The 12,178-nt window shown below is 36.2% G+C and overlaps 1 protein-coding gene and 1 non-coding gene across 2 annotated transcripts; both read left to right on the top strand.

The window, feature by feature from the left end:
• Positions 1 to 951: 951 nt before the first annotated feature.
• Positions 952 to 8,982, top strand: Hmgn5 (high mobility group nucleosome binding domain 5). Its single transcript, XM_055592016.1, has 6 exons — positions 952 to 1,150; positions 2,905 to 2,928; positions 3,456 to 3,485; positions 3,734 to 3,787; positions 5,766 to 5,903; positions 7,796 to 8,982. The coding sequence occupies exons 1-6, from the start codon at positions 1,136 to 1,138 to the stop codon at positions 8,405 to 8,407; spliced, it is 873 nt and encodes a 290-aa protein (XP_055447991.1). The 5' UTR covers positions 952 to 1,135; the 3' UTR covers positions 8,408 to 8,982.
• LOC129665891 (U1 spliceosomal RNA) lies at positions 4,524 to 4,685 on the top strand. Its single transcript, XR_008718448.1, has one exon. It is a non-coding gene; the product is annotated as a U1 spliceosomal RNA (small nuclear RNA).
• Positions 8,983 to 12,178: the final 3,196 nt, after the last annotated feature.

Genomic DNA, 12,178 nt, shown 5'->3' with positions numbered 1-12,178 from the left:
TGCATGCTTAGTTCCAGTAGTAGCCCTCAATGCTGTTTTAATCATAATTATTTCCAGGCATCTTATTCTTTACTTTCCCCAAACATTTAGGTATCAGACTTTGACACTAGAAGACAAATGGAAGATTCTCAGAACAGAAAACTGCTACTTAAAACACTGAGACTAGAATAGGTTTAGGGAACACTTCCGTGGGTAAAAATAAAATAAAATAAAAAAATTAAGGAGACACCTCAAGTTTCAGTAATGAAGATAGCAAATTAATTCTGAAATACGAACTCATTAAAGTCAGTGTTTTTCCTCTGGATAGACCTCTGATATTAAAGTCTCTGCTATTATAGACTCCCCGCGTGGCCCCATTCAATTCTTCTTCCTTTGGTGTAACGGCTCTTTTAGTAGGTAGGCGGCCTGTTCTTCCAGGTCCCAGATTTATTGCTACTCTCCACTTAAGGGAGGCGCGCAGTTCTGGCTCACTTCTTAAGCCAGGACCACAGTTTAGCTTTGGCGGGAAGTTCTCAGGACCAGAAACGTTCCCACTCTTTTTCTGATCTCTAAATGGGTGCTTCTGCCACTTCAATTTCACCCTCTTGACAACAGGGAAAGACCAGAGCTTCTGGTTCAAACCAGTCTCAAAAGGGCCCACCACCTCGCACGAAGAAGGAAGGGGGTGGGTGGAGGTCGCAGAAAAAACAAACAAACAAAACAAGTGTTCGAGCTTTCGCTTGTCATTATAGCATAAAAGGGTGAAAAGGCAAGAAAATTGGACTTCCTGCTGATCACGTCTGCTAAGTGCGTGGACTCCGGCACCCTAGAGGCACTCAAAGCCGGCTGCCTACGAAGGCTTCGGGCAAGTTCGCGGGCCACGCCTCCCGAACCGGCCATCTCCCCTCATTGGCCTGACAGCCTGTCACTCCAACCTGGCTCCTACTTCGGCTAACCATTCACGTAGTTTGGTTGCGTCTTGGCGTGTTTAATGTTGCCAATAACGAGAGATTTTTTTTAAGAGGAGGGGGGAGCGAGTACATATCGTGCTGTAATTAGTTCATTGAAAACTCAGTCGCTCGCGGAGCGGTCAGGCCGAGACTGCTCTTGGCTTTTTTCCCTCCTGCCTAAGGATCTCCTGCGGAGAGCTGCAACAATGCCCAAAAGAAAGGTAAGTGAAATGGGAAGATAGACGGGAGATTTGCTGCCGAAATACATATTTCCTATGGCAGAGATTTCTATCTTTTTGAAACAGCAATTTGGTTTCTAGTTTGATTTTGTGATGTTCTGAAAGGAAGGCGAGGGAAAGGTAGTGAGCCATCTGTGCTTGGTTTCGGAAGGTCTCATATGCAACTGGTAGTTCACTTTTGGCTTGTTTTGTTTAAGGGAGAGAATCGTTTGAGAGGTGTCTCCATGCTGAATTACAAACAGCCATAGCGCTGTGCTGTCGCTTCCTACCCCACCCCCCTTCCTCCGCTTACCCTATTGGAGAACTCTTCTCCCAACCACACTTCCAGCGCCAGCTTCCTTCTCTACCTCCAGCTTTTCTCGTGAACCGTCCCGTTTGGAAGAACGAAAGCCCTGGCTTTCTCTTGTTTTTGCCTTTGTTCTTTCCGTTTTCTTTTTTCCTTTTTTCCCCCTCTTCCCTCCTCCACTTCTTGTCATGCCAGATGGCTATGCAATGGTAATCCTGTGCCATTAGGCGGCGCAGACTTCAAACTGTCCTAGAGAAGGGAGAGATTCACCGCTCTAATTAGAAACTTTAGATCTGAGAGATTTGGCACTCTAGGAACTCTCTAGTTAAAGGTGGAAAGGTGATTAGAGTGCCCTGTCCGAGAAACTATTGCCTGCTTTTTTTTTTGGGGGGGGGGGTTGTACACTTTAGACGTGGGGAGTTGATCTGAGCTACCAAGGTCTACAGGTCCTCTGTAACCCTTCACTTCAAAATTCCTGTCTCCTCGCAGATAGGAAATAAGTTGAAGCTCAGTGTGTGTGTTTCTCCTCAAGTGTCTTACAATTAAAAAGGAATGATGGAATGCTGTTTCATTGCTCGGTGAAAACGTAAAACATCGTGCTAGTGTAAAAGCCTTATGATTGTTTTTTTATGTGTTTGTGAATCCGTCCGCCTTCTGTATTCCTAGAACATAGAAACCAGGCTGAAATGCCTCGGTGCTCAGGAGCTGTATGAAGCGTTTAAATAAAAGCCTGGTAATTCCCAGTGTAAAGGGCTACTCGGATACCGAAAGCAATTGTTTTTAATCACCACTGCACTTTCTGAGGCTCCCCCCACCCCCCGGTCTCTTTTCTGTTTGTGCAGTGGATCTCGCTGTTTTGCAGAGCTGACAGCAACCTTGTAGCAGGTAGTGGCGGGAAGTTTTAAAATTCGCTGCCTGCTTCTCCAAACAAAACGTTGACATTAGAACAAAGACGTTCTTCCTTGAAAGTATGGTGGTGGTGGTGTTTTTGTAAGTAGAACTTGAGGAAGAAAATAGTCCATAATCAGTAGAGCTGGTCAGGTAGACACACTTGCAAAGCAAACATAAGGCAAGAAAGGGAAATTGCAAGAAGCTCCGCCTTCGTTCGTCCTGCCCCAACTCTTGTTTTGACTTTAACATTAGAGCAGGTGGAAATCAAAATGAGAAGGATTTGTTTTTAAGAGACGTTATTTATACAAAGAGGTTATACTGATTCTTTGTAAATGTGTCTTGAGCATGAACTTGCATCTTGGAGCACGTTTCATGTTACTAAAAGAGCAGATGTAGAATAGCAGCTAGAAAACAACACGTGGCTGCTGGAGCGGGAACCCAGGAAAAAAAAGTCACAAGTGTCTAAAGTTGTAATTATAATCCATCTGCAACATTTTCTGCTCTACACGTTTATATTGATGACCTTATTTCTTTTTTTGTATTTTCTCCCTCTACTTAGGCTGCAGGTGATGCGAGTCAGGAGGTGAGTGTCTTTAGTTTTTAAGTTTCTCTGGGGGAAAATGCAACCATTTTAGAAACTAAAGACACATAAATAGGTAAAAATAAAATGCTGATAGTTATATTTTTACCAAGTGAGTACCAGTTTGTGTATGCCAACGCTTTCTTCAAAGTACACTAATAAAAAATGACAGACATTTTTGAATTTAGGACCTTACTTTGCTTGTTATGCTTTAAGATCCAGAAAGCACCTTTTTAGGCTCAAATTCTGTTTTATCAGTTGGTGTGTAGAAACGTATATTTTCATTTTTAAATGTGCTCCTTGGCAATAGCCACTTTGCAGGTTTAGTTCAGTGAAAGAAGCTTGTAATGGGATTTTGCTACCTTTGGCATATAAAAGGTGGAGGGGCTTAGATGTTATTGTTATACGAGATTTATAATCACTTCCTTAATAGCAATATTTACACAGTGTTGCACTAGAGATTTTCTCAGTAAAAATAATTGTAGATTTGTATAACCATAATTCTTTTGACTATTTTTTTCCACTTTCAGCCAAAGAGAAGATCAGCCCGACTGTCTGCTGTAAGTGGCCTTTGAAAAATGATGCCAGTGTATCTTGGAGTGGAGTTTTTAGAACTGGAGAAGTCTGCATAATATTATGCTTAATACAGGGCTTATTTGGAAGGTTTATGGGAGACGTTTTACACATTAAAGAAAAGGGTTCTTCTCCTAGTGCTTAATTAAAGTCATACTCATGTATTTCATTGTTAGTGGTTTCTTCAAATATGACTTCTTGCGCTTTTCTTATATAATGACATTTTCTGATGCAGATGCCTGTGCCTGTTACACCAGAGTTAAAACCTAAAAGAGCATCAACTTCAAGGGTAAATATTAAATTAAATTAAGTTAAAGAAAATGCTTTCTTAATAAATTGTAAAAGAACACACAACTCATCCTTTTGTTTTCTTCATAGCTTGCTTGAACAGAAATATGATGTATCATACAGTACAAATAATCTACTGGGTGGTGAATATTTGTACATGTTTTGTGACTGGTAGCTTTATCTTAGCATTTTATTTGATAGTTATAACCAGAATATTGTAAATGTAAAATAAAAATGTTGGTGGGCAGACCATATACTAAATGTATATGCCATTGAGATTTACCAATATTCCTGGGAAAACAAAAGTCTTAAACTGCAGTAACCCAACAGGGTGTTATAATAATAGTAGTAACTAATATTTGCTAATACTTCAGGAAGTGCTTTCATTTATGCTGCTTTAAATGGAGTCAACTGATTTTATATAGGTTTCTGTGCTTGGATGTTATACCTAATGACAAGCTGAAAGAGCAATAAAATCAATATTAAGTTAACTGTTAACTGCTTTATACATATTTTTTTCTAAAAATTGGTTGAATTAAAAATCAGAAAATATTAAAGTTATAAAGAATATTTGATGAGAGGAAGCCAGTAAGAAGCATTCCTCCATGGCTTCTTCATCAGGACTTGCCTCCAAGTTCCTGTCCTGACTTCCCTAGATGATAGACTAAAAATGAATCCTTTTTCCTTTCCACCGCAAAAAAAAAAAAAAAAAAAAAAAATCCCACAAGAATATTTGAATACTTACATGGCCGGGGAGATACGATGATCACAAAGGTGGTTTTCCCAGGGAGAGGCTTATCCATTGCACTTCAAATGTGCTGACCCCTGAAATTTTCCCAGATATGGGGAATGTGACTGCATAATTTGTGGTAGTGGAAACTGTGTTAGAGCTTTCCTCTGGGAGAAATGAATTTTTGAGATCATCTAGTCTCATTTTGTGACTTCTGAAGACACAGCAAACTATGGTCATTCTTGTAAGATGCTTTTTGATATTTCTTATTAAGAGATCTTAAATATTGTTTATTTATCTTAATCAGTCAATTTATATATTGATGCAGCTGCTAGCTGATGAACTGTTTTTCTGCAGGTTGTACTGAGAGGGAGGATGGGTAAACAGTTGGGAGTAAACCATGATGGGTATTATAGAAGCATGCACTTTAAAAATTAATTATCTTTCTCAGATCTGTTTTTCATTTTTAACAGAATAGTGGCTTTTACGTATGTTACAGTATATAATTTCTAACACAATCTGTATGAGTTTTCTCAATTTCTCAATAATGTCCCTCTGCAGTGAGTGGTATTATATTTTTATATATGAAATCACAATCTAAAAGAGATTTATATATTTTCTCAAGATCACTCTACATAAGTGAAGATCTAGGCATCTTCACTTTTCCAGCATCTTAAATAAATGATCTTACTGTGTATAAACTGAAGCAAAGAACTTCCTTATAGTAAAACAAAACAAAAAAAAGTTCAAGGAACTGTGTAGCTTACAGACAAAGATTAAAACAGCTGCATCCTATGTTGATCTCCTCTAAATGTGTCTAAATTGATGTTCTAGCATGACATTTCTCTTAATTACTACCAATGGAGACTTTATAATTAACACAACCCTATTGCTAATGATAAGACTATCAGCAATAAAATGACTTTTGGTAAGAGGACATTCAATTTATCAGTCTAATCTGATGCTGGGAATTGGACCTTGGTGGGCACTGGTGAACACTAACTTGTTATTTCTCATTACGCTTAGCAAGAAAGAAGATTTCTTTCATTTATATGGTAACAATTCATTTTTAATTCTGCTTTAGAAGGAACACTGTAAGAGTTATATGTTAATTTTATTCTGTCAGATTTATATGTAGTGTGTTAAAGCTTTCCGTAAATTATTTTATCAGCTGCTAATGTAACTTTAGCTATTTAATCAACATAGCAACTAAATTCTGTATTTTTATTATATTTGTGTTGTTGAGAAGAAAATGAAAACAACCAATGTTGTTGTGGAAGAAAACAAAGATGCAGGTGCCATAACGATTCCTGAAACCAAGCCAGATGATGTTAAAGAAGAATGCAACATGGAAAACGCTGAAAATGGAGAAACCAAAATTATTGAGGTAACTTGAAATATTAACAGATATATTTTCTTGAAATGCAAGTGAAAGCAATCTTACTTGCCCTATAGTTCAAAAATATAAATAGAAATGAGTAGTGGTTCTGTGGTATAATGGTATCTAAATAGAAAAATGAATGGAAAATTTGAGCTTTGCAGGTAAGTGAAAGCAGAAGCAGTTGATTAGCATTACTTGTGTTTTAACAATGCCAGTAAATCTGTCTTACTACAAATATAATTCTCTTATTAAATATAGGCCAACCTTTAATTCCTTTTGTTAACACATAGACTATTTGTAACTTCTTTTTCCAGAAAATGACTTTTTATTTCCTCCGTAGAAGGTAAAATAAACTAGCATAGAACTTTTTTTTTTCCCCAGACGAGGTCTCATGTAACCCAGGATGGCCTCAAACTCATGACCTGGAACTTCCCCTTGCATCTACCTCCTAAGTACTATGATTACAGGTCTGTACCACCACCCATACCATGCTGTTGATCCCGCTCAGAGCTTCATGCATTCACGCATTATCAACTAAGTTACATGGCCAGCCTTATATCATGTTTTTAATGACTTTTGCTTCATATACTTAATGTATACTACACTTTCAGGTATTCTAGTAAAATACCTAAAGTAAGGCATTAAACCAAACATGTGCATGTATATAAAATCTAAGTAATCATACAGGATTTTGAAGTAATTTTTGTTATTTAAAAAGCACAAATGTGAATCCCAGCGCTGTGGTGGATGTCTGTAATCCCAGCACTCTGGGAGGCAAAGGCGGGTCTCTGTGACTTTGAGTCCAAGTCCAGCCTGGTCTATGAAGTGAGACAGCCAAGACTATACAGAGAAACCCTGTCTCAAAAACCAAAAAGAAAACAAAACAAAAAAAAAAGCACAAATGTGCTGGAAGGAATGTGGTTCTCTGTGAGTTCCAGGCCTGCCTGTTCAACCTCATAGCCCGTTGGAAGAATGGAAACACACATATACACACACAATGCACAAATGTAACCTGTGCTTGGTGGTACAACCCTATTACTGTAGTATTTTGGGGCTTTATTGCAGTGCAGAGACATCATGACCGTAGTAACTTGTATAAAAGAAAGTATTTAATTGGGGCTGGCTTACAGTTTCTGAGGTTTAGTCTATTATCATCATGGCGGGAGTATGGCAGCACACAAGCTGACATGGTGTTGGAGTAGTAGCTCAAAGTACTACATCTGGATTCACAGGCAACAGGAAGAGAAAATGACACTGGGCCTGGCTTGGGGTTCTGAAACCTCAAAGCCCACCCCTAGTGGCCACTACAAGGACACACCTTCTCCAACAAGGTTACATCTCCAAATCCTTCTCAAGTACCACTCCTAGATGACTAAACATTTAATTATACAAGCCTATTGCAGCCATTCTTACTCAAACCAACACAGAAAATATTTGCTTGGTAAGTGGAAGCTGAAGAAGCACCGTGAATTCAAGGCCAACCTGGGCTTTGTAGCAAAACTTTGTCTCACAAGAAAAGAAAAGAAAACAACAACATTATTTTCCCAAGGACTAAATTTACCTCCACATGTCTTACTTACTGAGAATTTATGACACAGAATAAATAACTAAGCATCTTTTATTTATTTATTTTGTGTCATTATATTTGTAATGGAAAATTATAAAGACAAGCTTTACTGAATTTATGGTTACAGACATTTACTTGTGCTTTATATCAAGTTACTAAGCTTGTATATTATTTCAAATATTTTCTTTATATTATGGTTTTCCGTAAGAAAACTGCATTCTGGCAAAATAAATATAAGCATATTTTACATGAAACAGGTATAATCAATCTAATTTAACCAGAGAGAGAAAGTAGTTCTAAATTTAATACTTTTTCCCCTCATTATATCTAGGTACCCATTCCTAAAATGGAAGCTGAAGAAGTAAAAGAACAGATGAATGAAGCCACTGAAGAAGAGGGAGGAGAAAAGAAAGAAGTGGCAGCAGAAGAAAAAGATGATGAGCTAGAAGAAAACATTCAAAATATTGAGAAACATGAAGATGAAAAAGAAGACAAAGATAAAGGTGAGGAGGTGGAAGATGGAAAAGGGGAAGATATCCTAGAAGAGAAAGCAGGTGCAGCAGAGATCGAAGATGTAAAAGAAGACAAACATGATGAAGAGAAAGGAGACAATGAAAAAGAAAATGGCAAAAAAGAAGATGGGGAAAAGGAAGAAGAGAAAGATGAGAAAGTTAAAGTAGAGGAAGAAGTAAAAGAGCAGAAAGAGGAAAAGGAAAGTGGAAAATGCAAAGAAGAAAAGGAAGATGGAAAGGAAGGTCAGCATGAGGAAGGTGGAAAGAATAAAGATGATGGAAAAGATGAAGATAGAAAGGAGAAAGAAGAAAAAGTAAAAGAGTTTGTTGGTGAAGGAAATGATGAAAACAAGGTGGAAGCTGAAAACGAAGCTGAAAAGAAAGAATTGAAACAAGATGGAGAAAAAGAGGAGTCTCTGAGTATTGCCTAAAACTGCCCTGTGTAAGATCATAATTTGGTAATATGTACCTTCCTGTTGTAATGTTAATAGAGATAAATATTTTTATCAGATATTTTATAAACAGTGCTTTTCTTTAGCATCATTCAATCTTGGAACATCATCATACAGGTTATTAGTTGCAAAATACCTAACATGACACCTCTATACATTTTGTGATTATAGTAGTGCAAAATATAAAATGTATACTTGGAATTTTGTGAATTTCACTGTGTGTAAGTTATGTATTAAATCTTTGAGTTTCAATTTTATTCTTATACGTGATAATTTTGCAAAGTAGGAAAATTTCAAAAGAAAAAGTTTGGTACAACTTTGCTGTAGTTCTCTAGGTTGCTTTTATAAAGAAGGTCAACTATTTTCAGGTAATAGTAAGAATTAGAATTGCCATTACCAAATATAACTTTATTAGTACCTTGGAAAAAATATAAAATTTTAATTTCATTTTTTGAAGAAATTTGAATGTCTATTTCAGGAGGGCAGTTTTAATTATATGTGTACGCACAAAGTTTTGCTGGATTTATCATAATAAAAAAGTTCCACGAAGATAATTATGGTTTGTGATATTTCAAAAACTTTTGTTTAGTTGAATATTAATATCTTTGCTTAGTGTTCAGAAAAGCATTTATTTTTTTTCATTGAAATACAATTAATATAGCACAAAACTCAAGAATCACTTCAGAATATGCAGTGTGTTGATTTAGATATGTTCATTAATTCATTCATTTTTTTGTAGCTTAAGGATATTCCATTCAGTCAAAGCACATTTTATTTTTCATAAGTATCTATATTGCGTCTTAATTGTATCAGTTACAAATCTGCAGTGAACACTCATTCGTGTTTATGTTATAGTTTGATCAGTGGTGTCCTTTGACATGTAGTAGCTTTTTAAAATTTCAATGAAGATCAATGATTCTTTGTCAAAAGTGTTCTGATTGTAAGATTTAAGAGTTGGAGGTAGAGGCAGAATCCTCGAGAGTTCAATGGATATCATTACAAGGACAGAAAACATACTGCCAGAACATCCCACGTAGAAGTTGTTTTAATCCTTTCTGTTGTCAATGGTCAGAGTGTCACTCCCAGTTTTCTCTCTATAAAGGCATCCCAGGTGGTTTGTCAGAATTGTAGTAGTACATAAGTTTTCTTTTCATGTGAAACCCTATCCTCTAGACAAAGTAGCCCGATTCACCTTAACAATAAGTGAATGAAACATTTACATAACAAGAACAGGGTATACAAGAGTAGAGTTGTTCTTTCATACTAACATAAACTTTCTTTAGGTCTTATTTTGTTTATGTATCTTATATTCTTTACCCCATAGAATTTTTGTTTTGTATAATTTTTTTCCTAAGTCTGAACAGTAGCAAAATGGAAAAGGAGTTGAATAGAAGGAATGCTAGCTGATTCACAGAGAAAGTATCATTGGATATGAAGGTAAAATTGTGATGCAAATCTATAGTAAAATGGTCTTATCTAAAGATGTAGAAAAATGGGCCTGGAAAGCTGGTTCATTTGGAGATCCTGAGTTCAATTCCCAGCAACCACATGATGGCTCTCAGCCATCTATAATGAGATCTGGTGCCCTCTTCTGGCATGCAGGTAAACATATAGGCAGACATTGTATGCATAATAAAAAAAAATCTTTATAAAGAAAAAAAAACTTTAAAAAATGAGGTGGAGAAATAACCAGAGTATTAAAAATACCAACATTCTATTAAGCTCCTTATAGAGAAAAGTTGTTCATGAAGACCACTTAATGTTTCTTTATTAATAGGAGACATCTTAGTTTATCTTACCTGCAACCCAAGGTTTTGGTAATATACTGAGGGAGCAGAATAAGTGATTTGGTACTATATAGTACTGAAAGTTTTTCTAAAATTTTGTAGTGTGACTTTAAAGGTTACCCTCACTGAGGAGTGTGATACAGGATAAGAAAGGATTATACACCATAATCAAAGTTTTCTTAGAGGAATTAACAAAATATACTGCCCATGCTCCAGAAGATGGCCTTGTGGGCAGTGCTAATTGAAATCAGTGGCTCATGTATAAAGAGGACATGCATAAAGTTGGGAGGAGAAAGGTATGGGGAGATACATGGTAGTACTTGGAGGGAACATGAGGGTGCATATGATCAAAATATATTGCATGCATCCATGAATTGGTAAAAATAGCATTGTTTATGTATATAAAAATAAATTTAACAAAATTACCCTGTACCCTATAACTAGATGTATTAAGTTAACATTATCTTCTTATGACCAAATAACTAAAAGAAAAGAGTTAGTGGAAAAAGGATTTCTTTGGCCTACAGTTCGGAGGAGGTAGTCCATTGGGATGGGGAAGTCATTATAAGTAAAATGGAGTGTGTTGTGTCTTTGGAAGTTTGCTGGGCAGCTTGCTCACACGATACCTACCAGCAAGCAGAAAGCCCATGTCCAAGGGAACTAGGCCCCAGGGTATGTCCTCTGTAGCCTACTCCCTTCAGCTAGGTTCCACCTCCTAAAGTTCTATAACCTCAACAAACAGGACAATCAACTCAGTGTCAAATACTCAAAACCATGAATCTTTTAGGTAGATTTTTATTAAAACCATAAGAGTAAATAATTTCTAATTCAGTTTATTGAAATAAATTGGAAAAAAGAATTGGACATAATTTTTAGGTTATATAAGGTTTTCCTGCTTTGTTATACAAGGTTTGTCCAAATACTTAAATATAACCTACTGAGTTGTGTTCTTTTTGTTTGTATGCATTTGGTTTCAAGGCTGAGTATTTGTATTGGGTAACCAGTTATCAAAAGGAGACCATTACAGAAACCAAAGCTGGACATAATGCCAAAATCAATGGATGTGGGGAGTTCTACCTCAATAAATAAAATAGCAATCCTGTTAAAGCACCACAGTTAGGAAAACACAAACAGGAGACAAATAATGTATGTCAGAACTAGAGTCTAATATCATGAACTGTAATATAATGGCTATCATTATGACTTTTTGTGACAACAAAGATGAATTTGAGAAAAATTTTAAAACCAGGTTTTGATAATCCTTAAACAGTAATTTTGTTTTAAAAGAATTAAATTTTTGAAGATGTTAATGAAGCACTTTTGTAAAGTTAAAACAAACCAGTCCTTTTAAAACAAGTTGTTTAACATCAGAAGTAGAGAGAAAAAAAAATCTGTTGTGGCTTCACCACATTTGTGTCAAAAATTAAATTACATTAAATCTGTACCAAGCAGGTAAATGGCTTATTTGAATTGCATTTTTAGAATATAGAGGTTTCTTATAATACTTACATGTTGGATAAAATTTATCCTTATCATAAAAAGCATATGTAGTTACCTGTATAAGAACTAAACAAAATGGGCCCTTTCATATTCCATTAAGGATATAGGAGGGGTTCTTCAGGCCTCACCCTTCCCTGAAGAACCATTAACAGTTAACGACTACTGGAAGAGGAAAAGTCATTTTATTCAGTGCTGTAGCCAGTGGTAAGTATCCCATGATCTAGTAAATACCCTCCCACCTGTGTTTATACAAGCAACTGTAATTAAACTTAGTGAATCACAAAAAGGGGGAGAGGAGACAAAAAAGAAAGAGGTAAACTTGGAGGAAAGAAGTCTGGCAAGAGTGGGAGGGAAATGAGGGAGATGGAGAAATACATATGTTCAAAATACTGTAACTACCTGTGTGAAATTATCAAAGAATAAATACTAAAAAAAACTTGGATATTTAAGAACTCTTAGTCCT

Source organism: Psammomys obesus, unplaced genomic scaffold (genome assembly GCF_907164565.1).
Source record: "Psammomys obesus unplaced genomic scaffold, mPsaObe1.curated_primary_1811, whole genome shotgun sequence".
NCBI lineage: Eukaryota > Metazoa > Chordata > Mammalia > Rodentia > Muridae > Psammomys > Psammomys obesus.
The sequence above is the reverse complement of the archived record's forward strand: the minus strand, read 5'-3'. Positions and strand labels throughout refer to the sequence as shown.